Consider the following 26,601-nt stretch of genomic DNA (forward strand, 5'->3'; position numbering starts at 1 on the left):
AGCAGGAATCAGCCACAAGAGGCCTCAGCCACCTCCAGTGGCACAGGGTGCGGTGGCCGGGATCACCACACTGCGCCCCTCATCTGGGAGGGGGGGTTCCAAAAGGGCCACCCTGCCCGCTCCTATTTCGTGGCTTACAAGACAGCAGCAGTTCCCACGTGTGAGCAGGGACAAAACACCCAGAATGATGCAAGCGAGAGGGTGACTTACTGGAACAGTTACCTTTCTTTAGTAACACCACTGTGGCATCGCAGTTGCTGTTGTCGTCCATTTCCGTGTTACTTGCTAAACCGTTCACCATATTTGCAGAGTTTTTTGTCTTCCTCTCAAAGCAGTGATGTATGGTTGAGTTGTACCTGCACAAATGAAACAAACTCAGGATGTACCTTTACTTCTTGACAGTCTTCCTTTCCTAGACTTGTATCCTACGCAATACAGCTAAGGGAGGGAAGAAAACTCCTCTGGTTTTAAGGAGCATCCCAGAGCTCCAGCTAAATTGTACACCATGCAATCTCTCTGTACCCAGAAGGCTATGAAAGATAGAAGCCATAGATCTTGAATGACATACAGGCTTCTGTGTTAGGTGTGATGAATATTCTGTGTCATGAGTGATCTTTGCTTGTCACCATCCAAGTATATTTTTTTATCACATAATCACACTTGAGTATCAGCATTGTTTTACCGGGAGGACTCACCACAGAAACACAACACCCTATGCTAAATTGATTTCATCTTTGGCGGGGGGGGAAAGGCACATATTACAACTGTCTTGCTGGTCAGTTAATTGTTGCAAGGGTGAAGCTACCCTCCACGTCAAAATTTCTAATTATTAGATGAATTCTGACTTGTGTTCCCTTCACCCAGCCTGAGTGTTTCACTGCTCTCACTGAGAATTGCTCTCACAATATTTACTCTATTCATCATTTCAAAACAAATCTCTAGCCTTACTTGTGGAGACAAGACCACTGGTGTGCTTGGCAGCCAGTAGGTTTTGTTGAATGTTCCAGTTTACATCTGGGTTTCCTTTCCACTGGCTTTTGAAAACAAGACAGGAGGAGGGGAACCAAACAGCAGAACAGACTAGTTTTACTAGCAAGAACTTGTGTGAAAGAAGTCACACAGGCCAGATGCTCAGAAAATCGCTGCTGACTGTGCTGAAGTTTTATCACAGATCTCCAGGCAAGCAAGAACTGCTGCAGAGCTTTGCATCCATAAAAAGCAGGCTGGAACGTCGCTCCTGCTTGTTTCCAAGTAAGGATGCTAAAGTGAAGTCAAAAGAGACTGTTTTGGTGGGACTTGAGGATGGATCCCGATTTGCTGCATTAGCCATGGTCAGTTCACACAGGGCGAGAGCCATAAAGCACAGATTCACAGGACAGTTTAGGTTGGAAAAAACCTCCACAACCTTCAAGTCCAATGTTAATTCAGCACTGCCAAGCCTACCACTAACCTACCACTAAGCCATGTCCCTAAGCACCATATTTACACATCTTTTGGGAATCACCTTCAGGGACAGTGATTCCACCACTGGCCCGGGCAGCCTGTTCCTGCGCCTGACAACCCTGCTGGTGAAGAAAGTTTTCCTAACAGTCAAGCTAAACCACCCCTTCCAGAACTGGAGGCTGTTTCTTCTTCTTGTTGGGAGGGCTGGGTGAGGCAAGGGGAACAGGGAGCCTTAGGATTTAAATAAGCTGAGGGCACATTTGACTTACTTCATTATAAAGATGTAGATGACATACATCAGCACTAAGACTAAGGACTCCCACCTGGAAACAAGAGCAACACATAAACGCATCAGAGCAGGGCACGGCATAAGCTGCCCCTGTTCAGCCACTCCCCCGTCTGCCATGCCACAAGTGTGCAGAAAGGCTTAACCATCCTGGGCTGCCTTAACATTCCTCTATAAAAAAGGGATGCATAAAGAAGTGACTCGCACATCCATGCATGATGCCTCCCTTGTTTTCTTGACTTCTGTGATTTTACTTGGCTAAATTGACCTGCCAGCTACGAACAAGTGACAAAACCCAGGAGTTTAGTGAGCAAATCGCACACCCAAGTGATGCCTTAGGTTTTAACTTCTATATTTTTCAAATCACTGTACTGCTTAGTGTGTAAATCTGAAGTTTCTTGTAGCCTGTTAATTTCTGCTCTCTCCTGCTAGTTAGACATAACAAAGCCTCTCCGAGCCTGCTCTCCAAGACACCCAGACCATCCTGGCCCAAAAAGTATAAACCAAAGAGCCTCTAAGGGGGTGTAAGCTGAGGGGAATTACATCATTAAACTGAAGCTTTAATTGGAGAAGTAACCCTGCTATGCAAATGCACCAAACCTATAAAAGTGTGGAAAAGCTCGTGACCCACAGTCCACCTTGGGGTCCATCTTGGCAGTAGCCTCTGGCTCCCCAGGGGTACCTTTGAAGGCCTTTCAAATAAATACCTGCCTTTATTCCCTTACTCCTATCTAGTCTCTGTGTCTAGGAGGCCTCTCAAGGCATCACAAGGACCACCAACACTTCTGTGAGGACAATAACCACGGGATGTGGCCAAGTGAGGGGAGCAGCCACCCTGCTCTGCCTGCAGGGACGTAAAGCAGGGTGCTGGGCTTTGTAAAGCCAATCATGCTCAGACAACCTGGGCAAGGGGCAGCTGCTCTGTCGCTACTGCTGCTGCACGAGCACTGAGAATGCAGCAGGCAGCACTTCAAACTGCTGATTAGATACTGATAGGTTTTTTCCCTCTGCTGCTTCTGTGTCAAACTAATGAAATAGTAAAATTTGTATGAAAACAAATTATAATGCGACTTTTAGAGTTTGTTTCTAGGTAATCTTTTTCATTCACTGAAGTGCTGTGCTCTGCATAGTTAGTTCCCTATGGCAAACTGCTAGTCCTTGTGGAAATAAATCATCCATTATCAAACTACTGTATGCTAAAACTCATGGAACATTTTCTCCACAAGCATTTTGAGATACTGCACTAACTATATCAATGTCTCAATCCCTGCTTCGGAAGATTCAACACTCAGCTTCTGCATTGTGGTTTGTTTTTTTTTTTTTTCTTTAAAGAGCACAGTTAAATACAACTGGCCCTCGGGTGAATTTCGGTAAAAAAAACCACACAAAAAAACATCAGCAAAGAAAGCCCGGCCACTGCAAGAGTGGGTGTTTGAAACCTGCCTCTGAAATGGGCAAGAGCCAGCGAGGGAAAACACCAGCCTAAGCAGCCGGACGCTCCCTAGTGCCTGCAATCCAAATGACACCGGCTGAGAGTGACACCAAAGCCAATGCCTCACCTCCACTGCCACCTCCAGCTCTGTCACCTCGTGCTGGAAACAAAACCATGAGACCAAAGCAACTGAAAAGTGTCTGAAGCCCTCCTAGACCACCATACCTACTGCACTGCACTTAAGCACATTATTAGGGATATTTTTATTTTTCTTTTATTTCTTTAAACTGGCCATTCACTAAACTATGAAAAATCCAAATATACACTTATTTATGACTGCTTGGGCGTCCCCTTCTGGCACACACAAAGCTCTGCTGAGCACACTGCCATCCCCAAGCTGCTGCAGGGCATGCAGAGGGCACTGACTGCTGCTGTACCAGGAACAGTATGAGCGACACTCTCCTGGGCTTTCCTCTCTAGCTCAAAAAATTAGTTATTCTGGCCTGTCTTGTGCTGATGTTTCTCACACAGCAGCAAACAGCTGCCCTGCGGAACTTTTAGCTTTCTCCTTCTCTCCTCATAAACACTAATTATGGCAGCTTTTGTGGTATAACTGGAAAAAACGAAAAGAAAAGGGATTCACTTACCAGGAAACTCTTTCATCATAAATAAACTGTGGAGAAAAGATTTAAAAATAGCATGTTATACACAAAACCACACTTGAAAACAGCTCATCACCTGAGGCAGGGGACAGAGTAAAGCAAGCCAGGGCTCATGGCAATGGCATTAAGCTTGGGTGCATTTTGGCACTGGCCTCCTGCCCAGCCTTTGAACTTCTCAACCCTTAGTTTCTCTCACCTAGCCAAAGCTAGCAGGTACTCCTTCCCAAATGCCGCTGGATCCTTGTGTTAGCCAGAGTTACTGCAGGAGTTAGAGGGAAAGCAGCCATGAGCCAGAGATGGGGCTGCATCCCTGTGACCCACTCGGCTGTCTCACCGGACATGGCCTCCTCCCCGCTGGCTCCCGGCCGGATGCCGAGTGACCCGTCAGCGGATCCACAGCAAGCTCCGCAGCTGCTGCCGTGTCCTGCTGGGCCCAGGGCGTTGTTCCCATCAGCTCAGGGTAACCACCACCCCAGCTGACTGTAGCTACTGTGACAGTCCCTCTGGCACACCTGCTGATGGATGGGCAGTGTGGCTTTCCCAGCTGTGCCACGAAGCCTCCTCGGGCAAGGAATGCGCCTCCTCCCGGAGGGAAGCACCAGCGCCATGGCGAGGGGCGTGAGGGAACAACCAGCACCATGGCGAGGGGTGTGAAGGAACAACCAGCGCCTAGGTGAGGGGTGTCAAGGGAGAACCCAGAGCAATGGTGAGGGCTGCGAAGGAAGCAGCAGCACCACGGCGAGGGGTGAGGGAAGGGTGCGCACAGGCAGAGGCCGAAGAGCTGCACTAGCAGTGGCTGAAGGCTCGCAGTGGCTGAAGGCCTGCACTGGCAGGTGGCCGCTGTGTGCCGTGACCAGGCCCTCCCCCTTGCCGTGCTCCGCCAGCCCTGCCGCTCCCTGCAGCCCCGGTTCTCCTCCCACGGCGGCGGGATGGCTGCGAAGGGGACCCGCGGTGCCTCCGCGGAAGGCTGGAGCTGGAGTCGCACACAGCCCTCGTGGCCTCGGCGACGGGCCGCGGTCCATTTGGCCCTTCCAAAGCACCAGCAGGGAAATGCCGTGCCCGCACCAGGGATTACAGATCCACGGCTGCGCTCCAAGCAAACAGGGGGGAAAAGGAACGAGGCCCTAAAAGCAGAGTGAACACTTCCCTGTGGCCATACAGCCGTAAATAGCAACTCCCGTGTGACAGCCGGCAGGAGGCAAGAGTTACACTGGTTACTGGAAGAAAACATGACCACGAAACATTGCAAATTACAGTTCCCAGTCACTGTGATCCAACCTGACAAGGCCTGTTTTAGATTACAATGTTTTGGTGTGATGGGACATGAAAGCGTGTGCACTGACTTTTGTAACTAAAAATAGCACCCATCTCCATTTTGACACTAATGACTCTGACCATGTCCCTTCAAGTTAAGATACACAGGCATCTTTTTCCTTTTAAGAGAATAAGGAGTTAAGTCTTCCCAAGCTCTACAAGAAGACAAGGCAGCATTGTAACATTATAAAGTTAAAAAAAAAAAAAAAATCATAGGGCTGAATCAAGATGAATTAAGAACGGTAAATGCGGTTTATCCACTTCTAACCTCTGTGGTTTAGAATTCACTCTCTCTCATCAAATAGCCTGGAGCAGCAAACAGGTGAATCTATACTGCCCTATTTCTTACAACAGCACTGCACTACCTTTTCTAGTACAAATGGAGACAAAGTCATATTAATTCACCCAGCACAGTATCAAGCTTTTAAAGGTTGCTGTAGCGCAGCATTGGAAGGAATATATTTATTTCCCCTCAGGTTTATGTGTTTATGATTAGTAAGGATACCGGTGGAGTGCAACTTTTAACACAGCACCAGTGGCTGCTGTTTAAAATGCCATGAGAACAAACTTCTACAAACAATGTAATTCTTCAAGACTGATGACTCTACTCCAGCTGCAGAGAAGTCTCAATGCCCTCATATGGAAAATTATCCCTGCATACAAAGCACTGAAGTGTCTTCTAAAAGGAGCACACAAATCTTATGAAGGGGAAACCACAGGCAGGTTACACTGTGCTCTGCATGGAGCCTGTGGCTCATCTCCCAGCTGAGCCATGGGGGACTGGAGAGTCGGAATTTGAGCATCAGTGTCCTTCCACCTCAGCTGGATTCTGTCTTAAAAGGACAGGAAAAATTAGAGACACTGGGAAGCCAGGGATTCCTGGGTGAGTGAAGGGAAGGAGAAACTTCTTAAACTGAAGTAGTGTTTGACAGGAGAAATTCTCATGTGCTATCAACAGGGGAGCAATATTGCATACAAAAGGGTCAGTGCATCAGCTAGAGGGAAGCTAAACCTTTAACCACTTAAAATGTTTTCCCTTCCTCCCATCTTTCTCTGTTTTTCCCTAATAGGTGTTTAAGTCATTTGCAATGACTGTTATGGAGTAACATCGAAAGACATTGGGATGCGCTCCACCTCACCCAACCCAAATTATCCAGGTAGGGCTGTAACATGGGAATCGGAGCTCTGGCAATGCCTTCAAGCCCCCTCTAATGCCTGGATTTGCACCATCCTGCTACCCTGGCTGCCTGGAGGGCCTTGAACTCCACCACTGATAAGATGAGCAGAAGAGTGGGCATATAGCTGGAGAGAAGCTAACTCAAAGCTTAGGGAAAAAATAACTGCATCCTGGTATTACGGGGTACACTCCCAAAAGAAAAGGCCTCCTGCACTTCCGTAATGATGAAGAACAGCTTAAACAAAGTGTAGGAGAAAAGTCTTAGGGGTAACAGAGATGTCTGTTCTGCAAGCCATATGACTTTCTCATGACATAGAAGACGTAGACAGGAATTTCAGGGGTGTGCTGGACACAAACCAGTAGAGAATTCTTCTCCACATCCTGATGTCCTGATGCGGCCGACTACCACAGGGATGAAGCAGCCATGAAAAAAACCCGCCTTGCTTAAAGAATTTAAAACTGATGACAGAGTTTCAACTCTCAAGAGCTTCAACCAGATTTTCAACTTGTCTGCCTCCATGCAATAAATGAAATGCCCAATCCAAGCACCAGGAGGCTAGGTGCCAGGCAGATGCCCACATCTGTGCTTCCTGTGGAATGAACTAAGAGAATGCCTGCTGGATGTCCTTAAGCTTGTGCAATGGGATTCACTACAATTAGTATGTGCGGCTCTGTTTGTTGTTTAGCAACACTTTTTGGTCTGAGATTACTGTCAAGCTGTCAAAGAAAAAATAAAAGCTTCTTTGTTTTGCAGCTCATTGCTAATAATTATGTAGAAAAGTTATTTTTCACCAGGCACAAAATGGCTGGCCTTGCAATATGGGGAATAAAGGTACAAACAGGTTGAGAAGGATCCTCTGTTTAGGATGAGGCAGATAAAGGCCTCTGCACCTACAGAGCATGTCTGGAGACAGAGGCCATGTGCAGGAGGAAACAAACCAAAACCCACTGTTGAAACACACTAATCACAGTAACCCAGACGGCAGAGATGCAAGTGACCCTCTTCTGACTCTAAAGTCCCCTTCTTGCTGACATACGGAAGTTAACCTCAGAAGATCATTCTACCTTTCTTAGGGAATCTAGGATACTAGGCTGGGCTGGGGCGGGGGGGGGAAAAAAGCAACTGTTACCTGGAAATTCAATTTTTACATTTCCTGGCATTGTTTGGCATTGGTTGCAAAGGTAATGCTAAACTGATAGCAGTGTCTTTAGCTAAAACTTGTGCACACATTTTTTCACTGAATAGCCCAATTCTGAGAGATTTGGAGCGTTTTCTTGATGAACCTGATGAACACTGGGATAGTCCCAGCACTAAGAACTGCTGAAAGTGTAGTCTTTGAGGACTTTCTGTTAGCATGCACTGCCCCTATTACGTGTGGAAAAACTAACCTTAGTGTTTTGCAGGAGCTGTTCAAGACCTCTCTCCTCTGGGCACAAGTGCTGCCTCCTTAGAGGTTAGTTACATGTTTTTTAGGAAGTCATGAAGGTCACTGGCAGGAGAGCACCCCGATCCATGCATCCACTGCAGGGCTGCCCAGGGGCTCAGGACTTGGGTTCAGCTCCGCACTCCGTGTCTGCACCGGGCCACCACACCCCACCCCAGCTATCCCTCTGGGCTCTCCGGACACTCCTCCATCTCCTGCCCTCGGGCCAAGCTTCCCAGCAGAAGCAGGGAGACCACAAGCAGTTTTCCACAAGCAGAAATCCCCGTGAGTGTTGGAGGTGGGATCTTAGCTACAAGATTGTGATTCCATGGCAGGTTCCCTTTACAGGTGGCAGTAGACATGGGCTCCCGCAGATGAGGAACCTTCAAAAACTTACCACGATGAGTGCAACAACAGACAGTGTGTAGTAGATTGAGTCTCTCAAGAGACTCCACGACGACAGTGCAACAACCTGGGAAAAGAGGCAGAGAGAGGATGTCAGCTAGGCTCTCGCCAGACGCCAGCGTTGTGCCCAGGTTCAGCCTGTCGCTCTGTGGGAGCTGTCCCCACACATGCTGGGACTCAAGGAGGAGGCCCAAGACAGGAAACACCTTCTGCAGCTGCCAGGGGAACGAACAGCTGCTGGGGAGACAGGAATGGCCACATCCAAAGTACCAGTGGACTCAGCTGTCCCCCACATCGGGCTGTGTGTCCCCAAGGAGTCTATGAGGGCTGCTGCTTTACAGGAAGGGGCTCAGGCTTTACCAGCACGACCACACTGATGAGTGTTACTGTGTGCATCTACGCAGCTTCTGGGACAAACACTCAAGACAACACTCCAGCAAAGTGTTACGAACAAAAACCAGGAATTTTTTTTTATACGGAGAATAAAAAAGGGATTACTGTGCAGTTCATGTCACCCGACACCTTCCAAGGCCACAGAAATGAGGAAGAATTCTCACTGCAGGCTGCATGAGCCTGCAATTCAGATCTTAGAAGAAAAAATACCAGTGAACAAGTTAATTCATGAACAGTATTCAAAAGGGCAGATTAAAAGCAGTCATGTGGTGGTAACATCTTCAGTATGATTCTATTTTCTGCAGCTCTAGGAAGTTCCCTCAGTATTTGCCATTTCTGGAGTGCATTTCAAACACTCTGGGTCACATCCTTCAAAAGTGTAAAGCTGAAGGAGGAAGATGGGAGATGGTTCATTTACACTGATTTGGATCTGAACATACACATGAGTATTCTGACCATACCCTCCAGTCATGCTTGTGCATGAATTTGGTCACATGAACAGTAACTTCATTTTCAGTTCTATTTCAGTGTTAGCAAAAATAATTTCCCAAATTTCTCTTCGTATTAACTCTTACTATATTGGAATTTTCCAAAACTGCGAGCAAAACAAATGCTGTAAAAAGATACTGACCATTATACTTAAAAAACCCCTCCAGTCTCTTAGCAGTATGGCTTTTTTAAAAATGGGTGTAATTTATGCCGAGTGCAAAGTCTCTTTATGCAACCATTTACGTGTTAGAAACTCCTACCTGAAATAAAAAAGCAGGCCTTTAAAGCCCTTGGGTCAAACCAGAGCTACACCAACTGACAGTACATTTCTAGGCACACAGAGATAGACAAATGGAGATGCTTTCTGAGGGAAATTTCCAAATGTAGAAACATGGAGCTGGGTTCATAATTCTATCCAGAGACCCTCAATTAAATCTCACATCTTATGAGAATGAAGTGTGCCCCTTCATTCTGACTGAGCAAATTCTGAAAGAGAGTTTACAGAGCAATTAGACATTATTCCACTCAGCTTTCAGGATGCTGCACAAGGCCCTCTGCACTTTCCTCAGCACAGATGCTGGGGATCTTACAGCTGTAAACTTCAGCTCTGGACACAGAAGTCACATTTCTGAAGCAAACGACAGCCCCCACAGGAACAGGCTCTGTCTCATAACCTCTGTCCCTGGGCTAAGGGGTGCCACCATGCAGCACAGCGCAGCGCAGCTGTGAAAGCAAGGTGCCCGCAGCTGCAAGGCGTCAAGGTAGTCTTCCTCCCGTTCTTTGATATTGTACAATGATCTTGAAGGTGCAGGATAATGTTTTCCCAAGGAATTTTCCTCAGACACCTGAATGAGCACATTATGATCCAGATGCTTAAATGCAGCTCTGTAGCAGGGGCGTGCTGCACAGAACTGACAGACCAAGATCCTGTGGGAATCACAGGGACTCTTGTGCTGATCCCAGATCGGATTGAAGGGAACATGCTCGTGCCTGGCAGGCTGCTCACATTTCACAGACATCTGAGTGGGTCTCCCTGATGCAGTAACTGTGGGGCAATTCAATTTCAGATGTCTTTAGGGCCCAAGTCACCCAGCTGAAGTTTCTGAACCATTTGGTCCATGTGATATAGGGAAGCCGTGCACGTAAGGCAACCGTGCACCGAGGGTGAAAGGAGCTTGTGAGCACCAAGGGCAATGGCAGCGCTCAGCCTGCTGGTCAGAACTGTGTCCTGAGGTAGAACTACCGAGGTCCTGAAGGCCTTGTGCCTTGCAGCCACCAAGGACTCCACATAAATCTTAAAACACTGGAAACCACTTAAACTACAGATCAGCAACACGAAAAAGAAATCAGGGAAGCAATCATCTTGGGTCAAAACATGACCAAAGTCGAGTTTTAAATCAGCAATACTGTCATACTGTAAGCCAGCAGCGAGTGGTCCTGTGGGAGCTGAGCGTAAGGAGGCAGCTGTAGAACCACTGACCTGTCAGTCAGGTGACGTTTCTGCCGTTTGAAGTGAGTGCCTGAAATCCAAACCCCAGACAAGCGCCCCTTGGCTGTGCCTTGACCACTCAGTGGGGACTGAACCCCGTTCCCCTGAGCTGAAAGGAAGAGGTCTGAAGTCAAGGCTTGAATGAGAGCATCCCCGGATGGGTCCACACAAGACACACACAGAGCCTGCTCCCCTGCATGCCACAGCATCATTCTCCTAGGGGTAAACTCACCCGTCAAACTCCTACATGTAACATTTACTACTCAGAATGCTTCCTTCCCTTTCTGAAAGGCTGGTGAGCAGAAAAATCAAGATTCTTCTCAGTTCTAGCTTGATTTCTGAGCTTTGCGACTCCTGAAGCTGTGGCCCCATGCAGCACACACAATCACCTCCATCTAGTACATGTGGAGATCAGCTACCAAAGGGAAAATCCCCCAAGATCAGACACTGGCATCTGCTGGCTGCAGCACTGAAGTTGACCACCCATGGGGCAATATGCCCCATGCCTCGTCCTAGGACTTTGCCATTTATCCTCTGTAAAACTGACCCTTCTTTCTTCTGCTCTTCCAAATTGTTTCTCTGCTCCTAGCAGCGTAGAAGCTCTTCTCCTGCCCAGGAGATGTCCATCACCAGAGGCCATCCAGCTGGCTGTCTTTTATGGCCTGCTGTGCCCCATGGTGGCAATGGGCCCGAGATGAAGCACATGTGGCAGAACAGGGCTGCTGCTCCCTTGGCAAGGATGTCTGTGCTCCTGCTGCAGGAGTCCAGAGGTGTGTGCACTCCTGAGTATTCTGGCTGCTAAACTTCTGGGGTAAGCATGTAATCACATCCATGTTCTTCAGGGATCTTCTTCACTCTGAATTGTTTCGGGCGTTTTCCTCATCTCATGGCCTGTTCTTTGCTTGACATTCTCGAGCTGTGATCAGCTACTAACACTGCTAGGAAATGCTAGGCTTTGGAAGCAATCTCCCTAATCTTGTTTTTCTGTTACCCTCTGGCACAGAAGGTCTAGATTTTTAGGTATTAAGAGCTAATAACTTAATTTGCTAATGTGGAGAGGCAGGGATGCTTGGATGAGGGGGGCAAAAAATTAAAGACAATCCCTGTGGCGATTAGCCTAAAGAGCCCATGGAGGTCAACAGAGATGTGCCAGCAGTGAATCCACCACCATCAAAAGGCATCCAGAAGCCGAGAATCCAGGTCAGACCTCATCCCGTCCCTCTTTGATGTGGACTGCACAGAAGCGATTAGGGAAGCTCTCACACCACCCTAGCAGATGCTGGGATCTGGCTTTCGAGCACTCGTCTGTGCTGCCTGACAAAGCTGCTGCTCACCGCCATCCCTTGCAAGGCCCTGGCCCATGAGAGCTGGCCAGCAGCGCACTGTGCCAGCTGGATCAGCTGCAGCCAGGTGTGTGGTGGAACCTCCTCACACGCTGCTCCTGGTTTGCAGGAGCTGCCCTCAGAGCCCAGGAGGGGCCCTTTGAAGCCTGCTTGGATGAGGGTGTCAAAAGATTAAAGACAATCCCTGTGGCGATTAGCCTAAAGAGCCCATGGAGGTCAACAGAGATGTGCCAGCAGTGAATCCACCACCATCAAAAGGCATCCAGAAGCCGAGAATCCAGGTCAGACCTCATCCCGTCCCTCTTTGATGTGGACTGCACAGAAGCGATTAGGGAAGCTCTCACACCACCCTAGCAGATGCTGGGATCTGGCTTTCGAGCACTCGTCTGTGCTGCCTGACAAAGCTGCTGCTCACCGCCATCCCTTGCAAGGCCCTGGCCCATGAGAGCTGGCCAGCAGCGCACTGTGCCAGCTGGATCAGCTGCAGCCAGGTGTGTGGTGGAACCTCCTCACACGCTGCTCCTGGTTTGCAGGAGCTGCCCTCAGAGCCCAGGAGGGGCCCTTTGAAGCCTGCTGGGGTCCCCTCCAGAAGGGCTGTGCTCCTGACACTACTGTTCAGCAAACCCTCAACGCAATTTCAAATCAGCCCCGTGATAACATAGCAGGATCTCATGCCAAAGCAAGAGAAACAACCAACTGTTGGCCACTGTTACAGGAAGCAGTGAACTCAGGTGGAGGTCTGGGATAGATTTTCTGGGAATCAGGCTGGCCATAGCTTGCAGTTAATCCACGTCTTATGCATTTAGAATGACACAAAAATAAAAAGTGCTCTACCTCAGGTATCAGCTCTCATCTCTGAAGAGGATGGGAAGACAAAAGCCAGCGGTGATCTGAAGAATCACAGAACTGTTTAGGTAGGAAAAGCCCTCAAAGCTCACCGAGCCCAACTGTCCCCCCAGCAACGCCAGCAAGGCAACTGCCAGCCCATGTCCCCGAGTGCCACGTCTGCTCAGAGATGGGCCACAGCAGGGCCCATCAGCTGAAGGATCTGAGCCACGCTGAAGAGGGCGAGGACAGGAGGAGCCCCAGGACACGCACGCGTTGTGCCACTCACCCACCCAGACGCAGCCCCTGCACAGCTCCCAGGCGCTGTGGGGACACCGCTCAGTGCTGTGTGGGTCCCGCTCCCTCACCTCCCCAAACGTAACACCAGGAGAAGCACAGTCAGGACTTGTTTAAAGACTGCCTGCTGGGCTCACACTGCCTTACGAACCCTGAAAAAGCCAAACATCCCTGACTGCCTTTGGAGAACCTGTCAGGGCCTGATATTTCAGGACAGCCCTGAGAGAGACCAGTCTCTCAGGGCTTCTGTTTCCCTTGACGGGGCACAAGCTCTGCCTTTAAAATTTGCAGCTGATTATTTTAAGAACTCCTTGCTCAGCTCAGGTAATTCCAAGGACCCGGCCACCTGCCTGCTCACTCTCATTGCTCATGGTATCAGTGAAGCATCACAGATTAATGTGAGAGTGTGACAGTGCCTTACTTGTATTCATCTTTACATTAAATTAGGCGCAGATCCGTCTGTGGCTGTCAGCAAGAAGCCATTGCAGAGCCTCTGCACCCTTCCTGGGAGACACACGCAGGACTTTGTGTGGTTTGGAGGGTGGTGGGTTCCTGCTGGCACTTTGACACATCCGTAATTCAGACAGAGAATCAGCCAAGCAGGTCCAACAGGATCTCAGAGGCACCATCTCCCAGCACAGTAGGAATCCTGGTCCCACCCCCACCAAACTGTTCTGCCACAGCAGATATTTTAGACGGATTCCCGCACAGAAAGCCACTGCTGCCTGTGCAGAGCCCCAGGAAAGCCAGCAGGCAGCCAGCATCGGCCAGAGGCCCCCGTGCTGGGACTGACAGCACAGCGGGATGTCCTGGACCAAGCGACACTCCCTCTATACCCCATGGTCATGTCTGAATATCCCAGGACACTATGAGTATCCAGCTCAGTCTCCAGACCATAATAATCTTGGCCAAAGATGCCAGGGTCCCACGATGCAGCATTAGGGCTTGCTTGAGGCTTTGACCAATACTGACCACCACTCCCAGCTTCAGCAAAGCACCAAATACGAGCAAGGGTCAGGCCAAAGAACAATCTGGGACTTAAAATACCCGTCTCTCTCAGACAGTTAAAGCAGCCGCGATCTAAGGGAGCTGCTGTGATGAAAGCCTCCTTCCAATTACCAGCCCCCTAATTTTACCTCTGGCTTGCCATTCCCTGCAAAGCTCAGTTGTCACTCTGGCTCCCAGTCCGTACACTGAGCACCAGCTCCATCTATTCTCATTACTTCCCTAAGAATGTCTGCTTTTTTAAGCCTCTCTTGATATTTTCATCACTGCCGCAGCAATCTGTCTCTGTGACATTCTCAGAATGGAAACAGTGGACACTCTCCAAACCTCAGGACAAAGCCAAAAATATTTCCCTGCTCAACTGGTAGTCATAATCATCCATGAGTTATTTGGACCAGCGTGTCTCTTTAGCTCAGATTCCCACAGAGCTGAAGCAGCAGGACCCCAAGGCCTCTGCTGGACCACAGGATCCACAGCAGAATTCAAGGACAGCTGTAGACAGGAAGGCGTGCACAGAGTAAACATCTCCCAGTCTCTCCAGACTGGCCAGTCCTTGTCGGAAGTGAAAAACAGATTTTGTGATTTCCCTTGCTTTTACACTATAAACGATCTGAGAAAAAAATCCTACAAATGGCACATCCACAGTATTGATCTGTGTGTAAGTTTTGACAGAGAAAACTTAACCTCAAATGGTGATGGTGTTTTGTGGCAATTAGGAAGTGGCCTTGGTTTGATGCTGTTAGGAATCCATTTGCAACTCTTCTGATTGCCTTGGGCAGCATGCATCTCTGAATTAAGGGTGCCTCTCTATCCTGAAACTCCATCCACACCTCTCTGCCCCGGCTGCAGTCTCAGCACCTTACAGACCGCCTGATGTTCCACAGGACAGCGAGAATGGCACTGCCAGCATCCTCCCTCTGCTTTCCCTGTACCTGGGCTTTCACACAGCACGGCCACGCCAGCAGCTCTAGGTACGTACCCAAGGACCACAGCCTTGGCTTCTGGCACTGCTTCAGTCTGACTTATTAGTCTGTCCCATGTCTGCCACACAGCCCGTCAGTGAAAGATCAGGCCAGCACCAAACCCCAATGTGCCTTGGGCTGTGAGAGCAGTGAACAGTCCCAGCAGCTGGCATTAAGTTCTCCTTAAACTGCTTCCCAAGAGTTTTACATGTTTTCCACCGATGGTCACAGACCAACGAAGAAAAAAGCAACAGCATTCCAACTCTTCCCTTTTAAAACTCCTCCACAGTTGAGGAGAAGAAAATAAAAAAGCTCATGAATGCAATCATAAAACTGAAAGTCGGTAACGACTGCAGTCTGAGTTGCGAGTAAAATTGAAGCTTAAAAGATTAAGAGGCATGCAAGCTGGCTGAATGGCAGAAGTGGGGTAAAAAAGATTACAGAAGTCCCAGTTGCTTCATTAGAAAATGTTCTACCAGGTTATTAAACTCCGTTTAGCGTCCTCGTCAATATGCCTAACACTATTTCTCAGGCCTGTTTTCCACAGATTAACCAACAGCAGCTGATAACTCCGAGAGGTGCCTCGACTGGCACAAGTGTTCTGTGACCTGGACAGAGGAGAGCCTGCTGAATTTAGTTTACTTTCTGAGGTAAAAGAATCCCACCGGAACAGAAGGAGGCAGGTCAGCCAGCCAGCCCTTTTCTGCTCCAGTATATTGAGGAACAATGCCTCACCACCAACCTGAACCCTTGACAGAACAAGTAACTGGAAGAACATCTGTGGCACAACCCAGCACTCCTGGTCCCCTGCTCCACCCAGAGAAGCCTGTCTATGTCTGGGGAAAGGTAAAATAGAGAAACTTGGACTCAGCTGACAAACACAGCAGTCAAATACTAATTAACAAGTCAAGCCACGCACATTCAAAATTATGGGATAATGCCAGAGTGACTTGCAACTCATGGTTATACTGCTCCCACTTAGGCACTTCTCACCCTCCATCCTCCTCTGCAACGCTGCAAAAGGCTGTGGGTCAGTGCTGGGAGAGGACAGAGTGGGACAGGATGGTGAGGAGAGAGCAGCAGAGCTGCAAAAACAAGACGAATCCGGATGGGGGAATGTCCAAAACTGAACAAACTCTGCTTGTGCTGGCTTGAATGAGAGCTGAATTAAGCAAGGACTGCTTCCGAGAATGCCGCGTCCTTGCCGCCAAGGACGGTGAGAGGGCAGGGGAAGGAGGGGAGAGCTTGTGAAGCACAAACATGAGCGTGAGAGAAGACAGGACAGAGTGACCAAGGCCTGGAGGGGACCCCAGGCTAAGGTCAAGCTCCCCATACCCAGCTGGCTTGCAAGTATGGAAAAAGCCCGACACAATCCGTCACAGCGCAGACAGCAGCCTCCTCGCTGCTATCCAGCCCGTGTCCCCGTGAATGCTGCTGGACTGCTGTCTGAAGGGCTGCATCTGTTGCTGTTTCCTTCTCCCTCAGTGTTCTCTTACCTCCTCGTTCCCCCCTTGCCAGAAGGAAGCAAAGCAGACACAGCAGCTAAAAAACATTTGGGTTGTGTGCCTTAGCAGCTGCCTACCTGCAGGGAGACGTGCTGGTGTCCCAGGTGTGTGGACAGAGGAGGAAACAGCTGCAGACACATCCAACCTGCACTGCACAGGCAGGTGGGGGAACGAGGACAGCTCCTAACGTATTTCCATATACAGAGATCATCTACAGCTTAAAAATTGCATCTACTGCCTGGATGTGTGTGCTATGCAGAATATTTCAACAGGCTGCAAGAAGAAAGCAGGAAGAGCTTCTGAGGCTCACTGCCACAGGCACAGGGCCTGCATTCACCATCCGCAGGGACAGCTTGAGCTCCCTGTCCAAACATGCCTTGGTCAGACACCTCAACACACACCAGACATGAAGAAGTTCTGCTTCTGCAGAGGCCCAGTTTAAGGTATATTTGAAAGCTCTGATTTTCAGAGTGTGGATGCTGGTTTAGAAAATCCAGCCTTTACTGGAAGGTTCTCATTTGGCCATCAAACACACGGGCAGCCTGCATCCACTGTCGCCTTTTGAATCCCTCCAGCCCAAAATCTCTAGAGGAGACGAAAACAGCGGAAAATATGATTTCCCTGGCTGCAGAGCAGACTCCTGTACCTCAAGAGGTGCCTCCCTGGCATGGGTAACATTAGCCAGGAGAGGTCCAGCCAAGGAGACATAGAGCGGAGGAGTGGGGAGAGGAGAAAGGATCAAGACCACTGGAAGAAAGCTGGATGCTCAAAAGACAGCTATGGGTGGATACATGACCCAGGGGAAGAATCTGCTGAAATCTTTTCTACCCAGCCTCAAAAGAAGGAGGGGGAGTGACTAGAAGGAACACCACCCCACTGGCAAAAGCAACCACTAAATGTTAGGAGATGCAGTTAAGTCACTTGCTTGGTTCTGGACAAGAACAGCCCTAGGGATGAGGGCAGGGCTCAGGACGGAAGCATTCTGTGCGGCGCCCTGTGGAAGGTGGACCACGAGTGGGAGTGAGGAGAAGAGGGGCTCATATGGCTAAAGGGGCTGAATGCTCCTGAGGAGAGCTGGGCTGTGTGGAGACTGACATGGCCACTCAAACCAAGGCCAGTGCAGCAAGGAAACCCCTGCGGAGCAACGGGAGCAGCACCTGGAGCCAGGACCTGCGAGCATGCCACAGAATGCTATGCACCAGGGGAAAGAGCAGGCCTGTGCCAGCTCTAATTGGCCCCTAAAATGACAAGTTATTCTTTTTTATTTAATCTCTCTGTGCTTTGTTTCCCCATCTTTAAAACATCGCTTCGTCTCACAGAGCTTTGGGGAAATTTAATTAACTGCTCATCAACTGCTCAGCTACAATAGCGATGGGATCGGCAGAAACTCAAGAGGAAACTAATAACTCTGCCTCTGGAACAGGGCTTGAATAGAGCCTGGTAAATAAGGCAGAAGGGCACAGAGCGAACAATAAGAGAAAACAAAATCCTGAGTAGCTGCTCATTAAGTGAGCAAAGTTCATTCTGTGTGCAGAGGGAGGCAGGGAGCCTGTGGAGAACCCGGCAAGGGACCCCGCAATTAAAGCCTGGATAACAATGCACACGCACCGGGGGGGCAAATTAAGGGTGCGCAGGGAGCCCTAACACTGCTATTTTCTAACTTTTCAGCGTTTGACTTTCAACCCTCACAATGCTGTTTTAATGCCTTTTTTAGGTGTGCAGTGTTGTACAGAGGCGTGGGCACGCTTCCCTTCTCCTGTTCCAGCAGTGGGACGCTTATTCTGATTTATTCTGAAAAGTGTGCACGTACAGCCAGTGAAAGGCTTGAAAGAATCAACAATTAGGGCTGGTGCTCAAGCAAATGCATACCAGCTTTTTGGGGCTGCACATCTGTTTCTTTTTCTAAACAAGGTGCATGTAACCAAACCCAGTATTTTCTTAAGCCAAAGAACAATACATCCAACACAGGCACATGCAAACCACAACCTGATTTAAAAATAAAACATATCCTGGAGAGAGCTGGTCCATATTTTACAATTCAACTGCTTACCAGTCAAAAAAAAAAAAAAACAAAAAAACAAAAAAAAAAAAAAACAAAAAAACAAAAAAAAAAAAAAACAAAAAAACAAAAAAAAAAAAAAACAAAAAAACAAAAAAAAAAAAAAACAAAAAAACAAAAAAAAAAAAAAACAAAAAAACAAAAAAAAAAAAAAACAAAAAAACAAAAAAAAAAAAAAACAAAAAAACAAAAAAAAAAAAAAACAAAAAAACAAAAAAAAAAAAAAACAAAAAAACAAAAAAAAAAAAAAACAAAAAAACAAAAAAAAAAAAAAACAAAAAAACAAAAAAAAAAAAAAACAAAAAAACAAAAAAAAAAAAAAACAAAAAAACAAAAAAAAAAAAAAACAAAAAAACAAAAAAAAAAAAAAACAAAAAAACAAAAAAAAAAAAAAACAAAAAAACAAAAAAAAAAAAAAACAAAAAAACAAAAAAAAAAAAAAACAAAAAAAAAAAAAAAAAAACCCACAAAACCAAAAAACAACCAAAAAACCAAACCAAAAGAAGGCTTTCTAAAAGAGTGCTGCTGGAAATGCAGCAAAAGGCCCCTGCAGGTCTGAGCTCTGGGATTCCCAGCCCACAGGCAATACATCTGAAAATCTGAGGGCTCCAGCTGCTCACTCCACAGGTCTGAGCCCAAAAAAACCCATCCTGGAGCACAGCAAGCAGCTTTGACCAACAACCAGCCCCCAGGCTCACCTGGCAACTAAATACTGAGATGCAGGTCCCCAGCAGGACAGAAATCTCACCAACAACCAAATTTACCACCTATGTGAGTGCCTCTGTAGAGACATTGTTGGTAATAGAACCAATTACTATTCATACTAACACAAAACAAATGATGAATCACACCACTAAAAGGGAATGACTTTCTGGTGAAAGGTTGGGAGTGGGAAACAATGAAAAGCACGAACTGATCCAGAGTTTTATCTAAAACATTGGAACTATTGACACTGAGATTTCTTACTTGCTCACTAAAATCACAATTCCACATGGTGACGCCAGCCATTCCAGTGCTCACTCACCCTCTGAGGGTTAAACTGCAGCAAACAGAGGTTATGTGACTTGACAAAACCACCCACAAATCACCAGCAGAGTCAAGGAAAACAAAGATGGGGCAAAGCAGTCAAAATCTCAACTCTTGGCTTGAAAGAGACACGCAGACTGTGCTTAGGATGACTTGAACTTCTGAAAGCTACCACGGCTGGAAGGCTGAAGGCGTTTACAAGAGCATTTTGGTTGTGTTGCATCCTTCTGAAACAAGGATCTCCCACCTGTAAAAGGCCTCTCGAGAAGACTGACCTTCTCTGTCAAGCCCCGAACTCTAGCAGGCCTTTTCCACCAAAAGCTGTGGTTTGTGGCCATTTTTTTAGCAGGTTTGAGGCATGCAATCAAATACTGTGGAGAGTAAAAATCAGAGCTGGCTCCTCTGCCACCATGCTAGACACATGCTAATCACCTTCATTTGCATGAAAAAAGCATCCTGAGAAGGAAGTCCTGTTGATGACAGGAGAACACCTCTGGGGAACACAGCCTCATGCCCTTGGGAAGGCTTCGGTCATTAAAAATTTACCTCAATTAACTGGGTTTTCATAGTACAGAGCTGCAGCAGAACCACTGACACATCGAGCATCTGCAGCTGCCAGCTGCATGTTCCGTGCAAATGAGGACACGTGGTTGGTTAAAAGGCGCTGCTGTGACCTTATCCCAAGGCCCCCTCACACTGAAAATGTTCCCTGTCAGCTGTAGAAGTTCACGGCTAATGAAAACAGAACTGGATCACAAGGAAAGCCCCCTCTCTCTGCATGCTTTCCCAGACTGACCCAGGTCTCTTCTCCTCAGTTCTTCTTCCACTGCCCTGTGTTGGGAACATGACCCCGCTTCTCCTCTTTACAAGTAAGTCTGCACGGTAACACGTCAAAGAACGTTTATGAGATTGTAAAAATACCTGGCACGTTGGCAAGTGCGAAGGTAAATGCAGATTCAGGTGTTTAATTATACAGTCAATCATGTCTGCAATTCAGACAGCAGCTCAGATCTTACAACCTAATTACTTTAATTTCAGATGAATAGCTTGTGTTGTCGTAAGCGGTTTGACACGCTGGAGAACAGTCACAAACTACACTGGGAGCAAACAACCAGCGTTTTATTCCTCTGCCCACCCACACACCTTGGGCACCTCAAAACGCCCGAGCTGACGTTTGCTGCTCTGCTTTTCATTTCAAAAAAGCGGGAGGAACAGCGCCGGGCCCTATTAAAAACAACGAAACCAGAGAAATTTGTGGCAAGGTTGTGAACCTGGCATCTGATTTTGCAGTACAGCCAAGGCACAGGGCAAAGCAAGAACTGTAAGGACTCATTAAAAGCTCTCACCTGTCCTGCAAAAAGCCCACACACGCCAATAATACAGAGGATGTTGAATACAGCCGAGCCCACGATGGTTCCAACGCCTACATCTCCTTTTGTGATAAAAACACCTGAAAAATACGTTCAAGAGAAGCCGTGTAAATGGGAAAGAGCAGATTGTATTTTCGCATAAAATTGCAGACCTCACACCCCACTAATGAATCTAAAGGCAGGTACCAGTTCTGCCACTTTTTCTCACATTTCATGGTGCAAACTGCAGAGACTTGCTTTCTGAGGGGACCTGGATGGGTTGTATGATGGGAACCAAGTACCTCAGACCCATCTAAGTTACTAACTTCCTGGTCTTGTGACCTGACATTACAGCAGTACACACCACAGAACACTGCAAGCTCCTGAGAGCAGCTGGCTGGACATAAATCTGCAGGAAACTGTCTCCCATAAGACATTCCTTGGCCAGTGCTCTACTCCTTCCCATATCCCCACCCCAAGAGGTTTCAGGAGGGATGAAGCTTCAGCAGAAGCCAGAGACGGTTCAGAGCTGTCTGGCCATCACAGCTACTCACAAGCTGAGTGATGCCTCTCAGGATGAGTTATGGGGCTAAGTTACAAGCTTTTTTCAGAGCTCTTCTGTCAAATTTGGTTAAAATTGGCCAATGAGGATAATGGTGAGGGAGATGAACCGACAGACACACGCATCACGGTGCTGCACAAAACCCTTTCCTTAGTAAGCCAGCCTAAAAATAACACTCCGTCTACCTGCTAGCTGGTGTCAGTCTGTTCAAATTCACCACTTGCTTTTAAGGTTCCAACAGTATTTACCTGCAGTTTACATATTTTTTCCAACTTCATCTTTTCCTCAGAAACACAGAAGCACTCACCAAGTGACCCGGGTTACACCACAGCAGGAAAATGATCTGATGACCAGCTGGGCTTCTAAGTCGCCTGAAGGAACCTGGTTTTATTATCATCCTGCACTACCCTTAAATGAAAGACAACCCCAACTTGGTCCAGTTTAAGTTCCCAAATGTTACGGCTCTGCTTGTGTAATCAGACCTCTCCGCAGAGCACACAGCTTTGCACAAATTAACTCGTGCTCTGCATCTGGCAGCCGTGACTGAAAGACAAGTGTCTAGAGAGAGTATCTGAGCTGAGAACTAATTCTGCTTGGTGATGGAGAGCCCTCTGTGCCCTCCCAGCTGCTGCCCTGATGATCCCCTGCCAGCAGAGATGTGGGTGAGTCAAACTGCAGGAACACTTCACCCTTGTGCTTAGCTACAGCATCACTCTGTAATGCTGCCTGCAGCCCCCCCTCCCCTCACAGCTGTGGGAGCACCATGAGAGTTTCCTGGGTTTTGCACACTTAGGGACTGCTGAATCCCTTCATTGCGCTTCCCATAAGCAGAGAGTCACTTTGGAAGTGTGATGCTCTGACCAACTTGTTGCTGTGACAAAGCACTTCAAATCCTCCTCTCCTCCCCACTCTGGCTTTGCCAGGGAAAAGTGGTGTTGGAAGACTAACCAGAGGGGAGGAGATGGCAGAGAACCTGCTGCTGAGGACATGAACAGTGTGTCAGGGTACCAACCCAGGAGGCTGGAGGAAATTCTTTCCCAGTGTGCCCTGGAGCTGGCGTGGCAGATGGGGTAGGAAAGCAGACAGGAGAGGATAAGGCTGTAGGTGCAGCCTGGCTAATGGGCAGCTACAGTGAGGTGCCCACTGGTCCTGGCTCGGCAGGGTCACATCCAAGCCCTGCTGGGAGATAATGGTGCTCTCAGAGTCACTTCACCTGGTGAGGACTCCCCACAGTCCGTCCCATGTGTGCCCAGGAAGGATTATAAGAAACCTTGAGACATGCAGCAATCCCATTTCAGCTCTGAAAACAGCTAGGGAAACGTGCAGGTTTTGGGAAGCAGCAGCAGCAGCAGGCTCCTTACCTATGACAGATGTGAACAGCTCGGGAGCGGAGCTTCCTGCTGCCATGAAAGTCGCCCCAGCCACATCTTCACTAAGATGCAAGCGCTGCAGAGAAGCACAGAGTCACTGATTACCACACTGAGCAGCTGAAGGAATCCCACTCCCAACGTTAAACTGCCTGCTGAGAGCGGATACCTGTAAAGTTTAGCGTAAACAAAGGTCAAGTGTAGGGGAAAAGCCACCACGGGCACTGGCTACTGAAGTCAGCACGGCCTGGCAGAGAGGGCAGGTTATGCCAGTGACACCTCTAGAGAGGAGGGGAAGGTCAGCACTCCACACAACAGGAAGGCAGCTTCACCACTCACAGGTCTGTCTGCTCCACGACCCCAGCAACACACACACCCCTTCTCTCTTGCCCTTTGGCCCATAAACGGCAGGGCTGGGGCTCAGGCTTGGTGCACCCCCAGCCACCTCCCCTGGTACTACTTGCGCCTTGGACATTTACCCTCTCCTCACCCCCCTTTCTCCTGGGCTACATCACTTAACCTCCTGTACCTGTCCCTCAGCAGTACCCAGGGACTGTCTAAAATACGGGGGCTTCTGGAAGGGAAAGCACCCACTGTTCTATGCAAACTTCATCAGCACATGCTGCTTCCAAAGATTTCCTTGGTTAATTACACCCTCTATGTTGTCTGCACTCCCACTGCTCCATCTGCACCGGCTGCTGCTCAGCAGATGCCACAAGGCACCCTCCCCTGTTGAAGGGGAGCAACAATCGGCTCCTGCCACACGGCCACCACTCCTCGGCTGTTACTACACCAAGGCAGCAGCTGCCACTGTGGGAGCACAGGAGAGGCAGCCAGGAGCATGGGGAAGGCAGCCCAGGGTGGTTGGAAGTATCCCTGGCAGCGCTGGCTTTTGAGGCAGCCCCCCCAGCCTGTCAGGACACAGGAAACCTCCCTCTGTCCCCGTTCCCCTGCAACACTTCAGGGCTCCTCTGCTGCTTCATCCTTGCCAAAGCACCTTTGCACAGAGACAAGAGTGCAGAAGTCCTCACAGCAGCCTTTTCTGAAGATTCCACGACAGATATTCCCGGCCCCTAAGGGAGGGTAACTCTATCCACTGACCACACCTTTCTGGGAGAGAGTCAAGCAGGAGCAATAGAACAGTTCAGGTCTGATCCGTTTCTATGACCCATTTTGATAATCTCCAATGACACAGCACCTTTTTCCTGGACAGTAACTTCCCAATACAAGTACTCCAGATCTGGTGTTCAATCGCTGAGCCTTCTCTTTTACACACGGCTGAATGAAAATTGTTACTGTCATCTTACCGGTGGTGCTGGATAGCAGAATGGTTCAGAACCACTAGGGCACATGAGGAATTGTTGTGAGAAGACAACAAATAACCAAAAAAAGCAAAGATCTGGGCAAGCAAAAACTGCCTTCTAGGGCCCAGGGGCTTGCAAATACTGCAGCAAATCACACAAGGGAGGGTGTCTGCTTTTTAGGCATCAGATGTATGTACAAACTCAAGCACATCCAAGAATTTGTGGGAAGAACAAATGGCACCGTAAGGCTGGCACTTGTTTAACCAACTTCTGGCGCAGGTAGAGACACACAAATCCTGCATGTGCAGAAGAGTTAATGACCGTGAAAGAGGGACCTCTGCAGCCTGCGAGTCCCCTGCTTGTGACTATGAAGTTTACCACCAGTGAAATTAGGAACTGTTAACACTATGCCCAGTGCTTCCTATTGTCATTTGTAAACACAGTCAAGGATAACGTTTCCACTGAGCAGTGCAGGAAACAGAGGTTCAGGGAAGCGATGGAGCTTGTCCACGGCCACTCAGAGCCCCTGGCGGAACTGTAACAGGAGCCAGTGCTCCACAGACCCAGGTCAGGCCTCTGGGCCATGAGTGAGGCTCAATCAAAACACACTCATGGGCGGTATTTAACCATCAGTGCTCAGTCAAGAGAAACAACCATCTCCCTCCATCTCCTGTCTCCCTGCCTCCCTCTGGGTGGCTGGCTTGCCCTTGGGCGTATTAACAGCATCCCAAAACACCAGCCTGTCCTGGACACTGCTCACTCAGCTCAGGTTTTGTTCATCTACAGGCACTCACCTGAGCCAGCTTCTAGAGCCACATTTCCCAGTGAGGTTCACTCGCCTGGGAGAGGGGAGATTAAAGAGCTCAGCATGTCTACGTCCCCGGCATCTCCTATCCCCACATCCACACCAATGTTCCCTCTCCTGAACCTTGCGGTGGGGGGGTCTCCAGATTCAGCCCCAGAGGGTGCAGCAACTTTGCAGGCCAGAAGTTCCTGCCTCGTGTTGTTACCCTTCAGTTACCACCATACTTAAGCACCAAAACAGTGGAATCTCCTGGGGACTTTTTTCCTTGATGATGCAAAGAAGGCCCACAGAGCAGGGTGCTGAACTACAAACGTCAGGTTAGTTTAGAGATGGCTTCCATCAGAGCTGTCAGCACAAATGACCTGTCCTGCCAACTTCCACACCTCTCCCAGGGCCAGCACAGCCCACACCCTGACGGGTGACACTCATCCCCAGGCACAGGGGCAGGCGTCTCCTACAACTGACACAGACCTCTCACCGCCAAGACCAAACCATACTTTCCACACACAAAGATTTCACTGCCTGGAACTGACAGCAGATATGGCTCGCAGTAACTCTGGGCACGCGCTCTGTGTTCGCTCTGTAGCTGCCTGAGCTGATTTAGGCTGCAATGTACTCCTTGTCTTCTAAAATTTAGGCATCCCAACCTTCCCAGAGAAACAGAGTCCCTTGCAAATGCTGGAAGCATTCGCAAGCTTCTTTACAGCCGACCTAGCTGTCCCTGCTGCTTTACAACTTACGCCCACACAACAGAAGGTATGACAGACATGACTTGGAGGGCAAGGTACAAGATCCGCCATCTCTACTGGGGTAAATCACCAGATTTCCATTTGTGTCAGCTAAGGCTAGGGCCTGGTGTTTCTGAAGAAACATCTGCAAAGGCATACAAACGAGAGGCAACAGCAACCACCACAGTGTGAACACTCAGAGCACCTGGAGAGCCTGTCCTGCGAGGGAGGACAGGGGGCTGAGTCAACGCACACACATCATGTTGAGCAACGAGACAAGCAGCACGAGCAACACTGCAGGACAACAGTAAATGCACCATCACCACACCCTGAGGCTCCCCAGAACTGCTGTGGAAGCAGCACACGAGGAAGGAACATCTAACACTTACTTCGCAGATCTTTTCCAGCGAAGGGACGAAGAAGTCATCGCAGACAATTGCCAGCGCGTAGAACATGTACACAGCCTGCAGTGGAGAAGAGAAAAGGCTGAGTCTGGAGACCGTCACACAGAACTGAACAGCAGCATCCCAACACAACTCAGGGTTGATTTGGCATAGACTCGTCAAGAAAATAAAACGCTCTCGTTGAGATGAATTCATAGAGCTGTCTGGGATTTAACTGAAAGACCAGGAAGTATTTATCCAAAAGTTCTTACAAACTATCAAAAGCTGCCAACATTTTATCTTCACTGTAAAGACTGGGGTTTTTCTGGTTTTTTTGGGTTTTTTTTTTAAATTCTCTGGACATTGCTAATCCACATTGAAGTATTTTTGCCTTCTTTTTTTTCTCCCCGTTGTGCAGTGCAAGGCGTTTTAATAATTGTCTTCTGTGAAAATCTAAACCCTGGAGGGGTAATTTGTGAAATCCAGTGTTCTGACAAAGGGGAAAGGAGCTTGTTTTCTTCCACTGAAGTGCCCCACCATGTCACCTGGGTCCCAGTGGTACATCCT

The 26,601-nt window shown here is 48.5% G+C and overlaps 1 protein-coding gene across 2 annotated transcripts in view; it reads right to left on the reverse strand.

Moving 5' to 3' along the window:
* SLC24A3 (solute carrier family 24 member 3) overlaps positions 1-26,601 on the reverse strand; it is a 100,185-nt gene that overhangs the window by 27,413 nt on the left and 46,171 nt on the right. The window contains exons 3-9 of one of the 2 annotated variants that reach the window (XM_008630751.2): positions 26,041-26,115; positions 22,809-22,893; positions 20,883-20,986; positions 8,136-8,210; positions 3,809-3,834; positions 1,713-1,766; positions 223-356 (exon numbers count right to left, since the gene is read on the reverse strand). In XM_008630751.2, coding sequence (XP_008628973.2) covers positions 223-356; positions 1,713-1,766; positions 3,809-3,834; positions 8,136-8,210; positions 20,883-20,986; positions 22,809-22,893; positions 26,041-26,115 — 553 coding nt within the window. Of the gene's footprint in view, positions 1-210; positions 357-1,712; positions 1,767-3,808; positions 3,835-8,135; positions 8,211-20,882; positions 20,987-22,808; positions 22,894-26,040; positions 26,116-26,601 lie in introns of both variants that reach the window. The other variant, XM_017730433.1, reaches the window with a different exon arrangement.

This window comes from Corvus brachyrhynchos, unplaced genomic scaffold (genome assembly GCF_000691975.1).
Source record: "Corvus brachyrhynchos isolate BGI_N302 unplaced genomic scaffold, ASM69197v1 scaffold133, whole genome shotgun sequence".
NCBI classification, from domain to species: Eukaryota; Metazoa; Chordata; class Aves; order Passeriformes; family Corvidae; genus Corvus; species Corvus brachyrhynchos.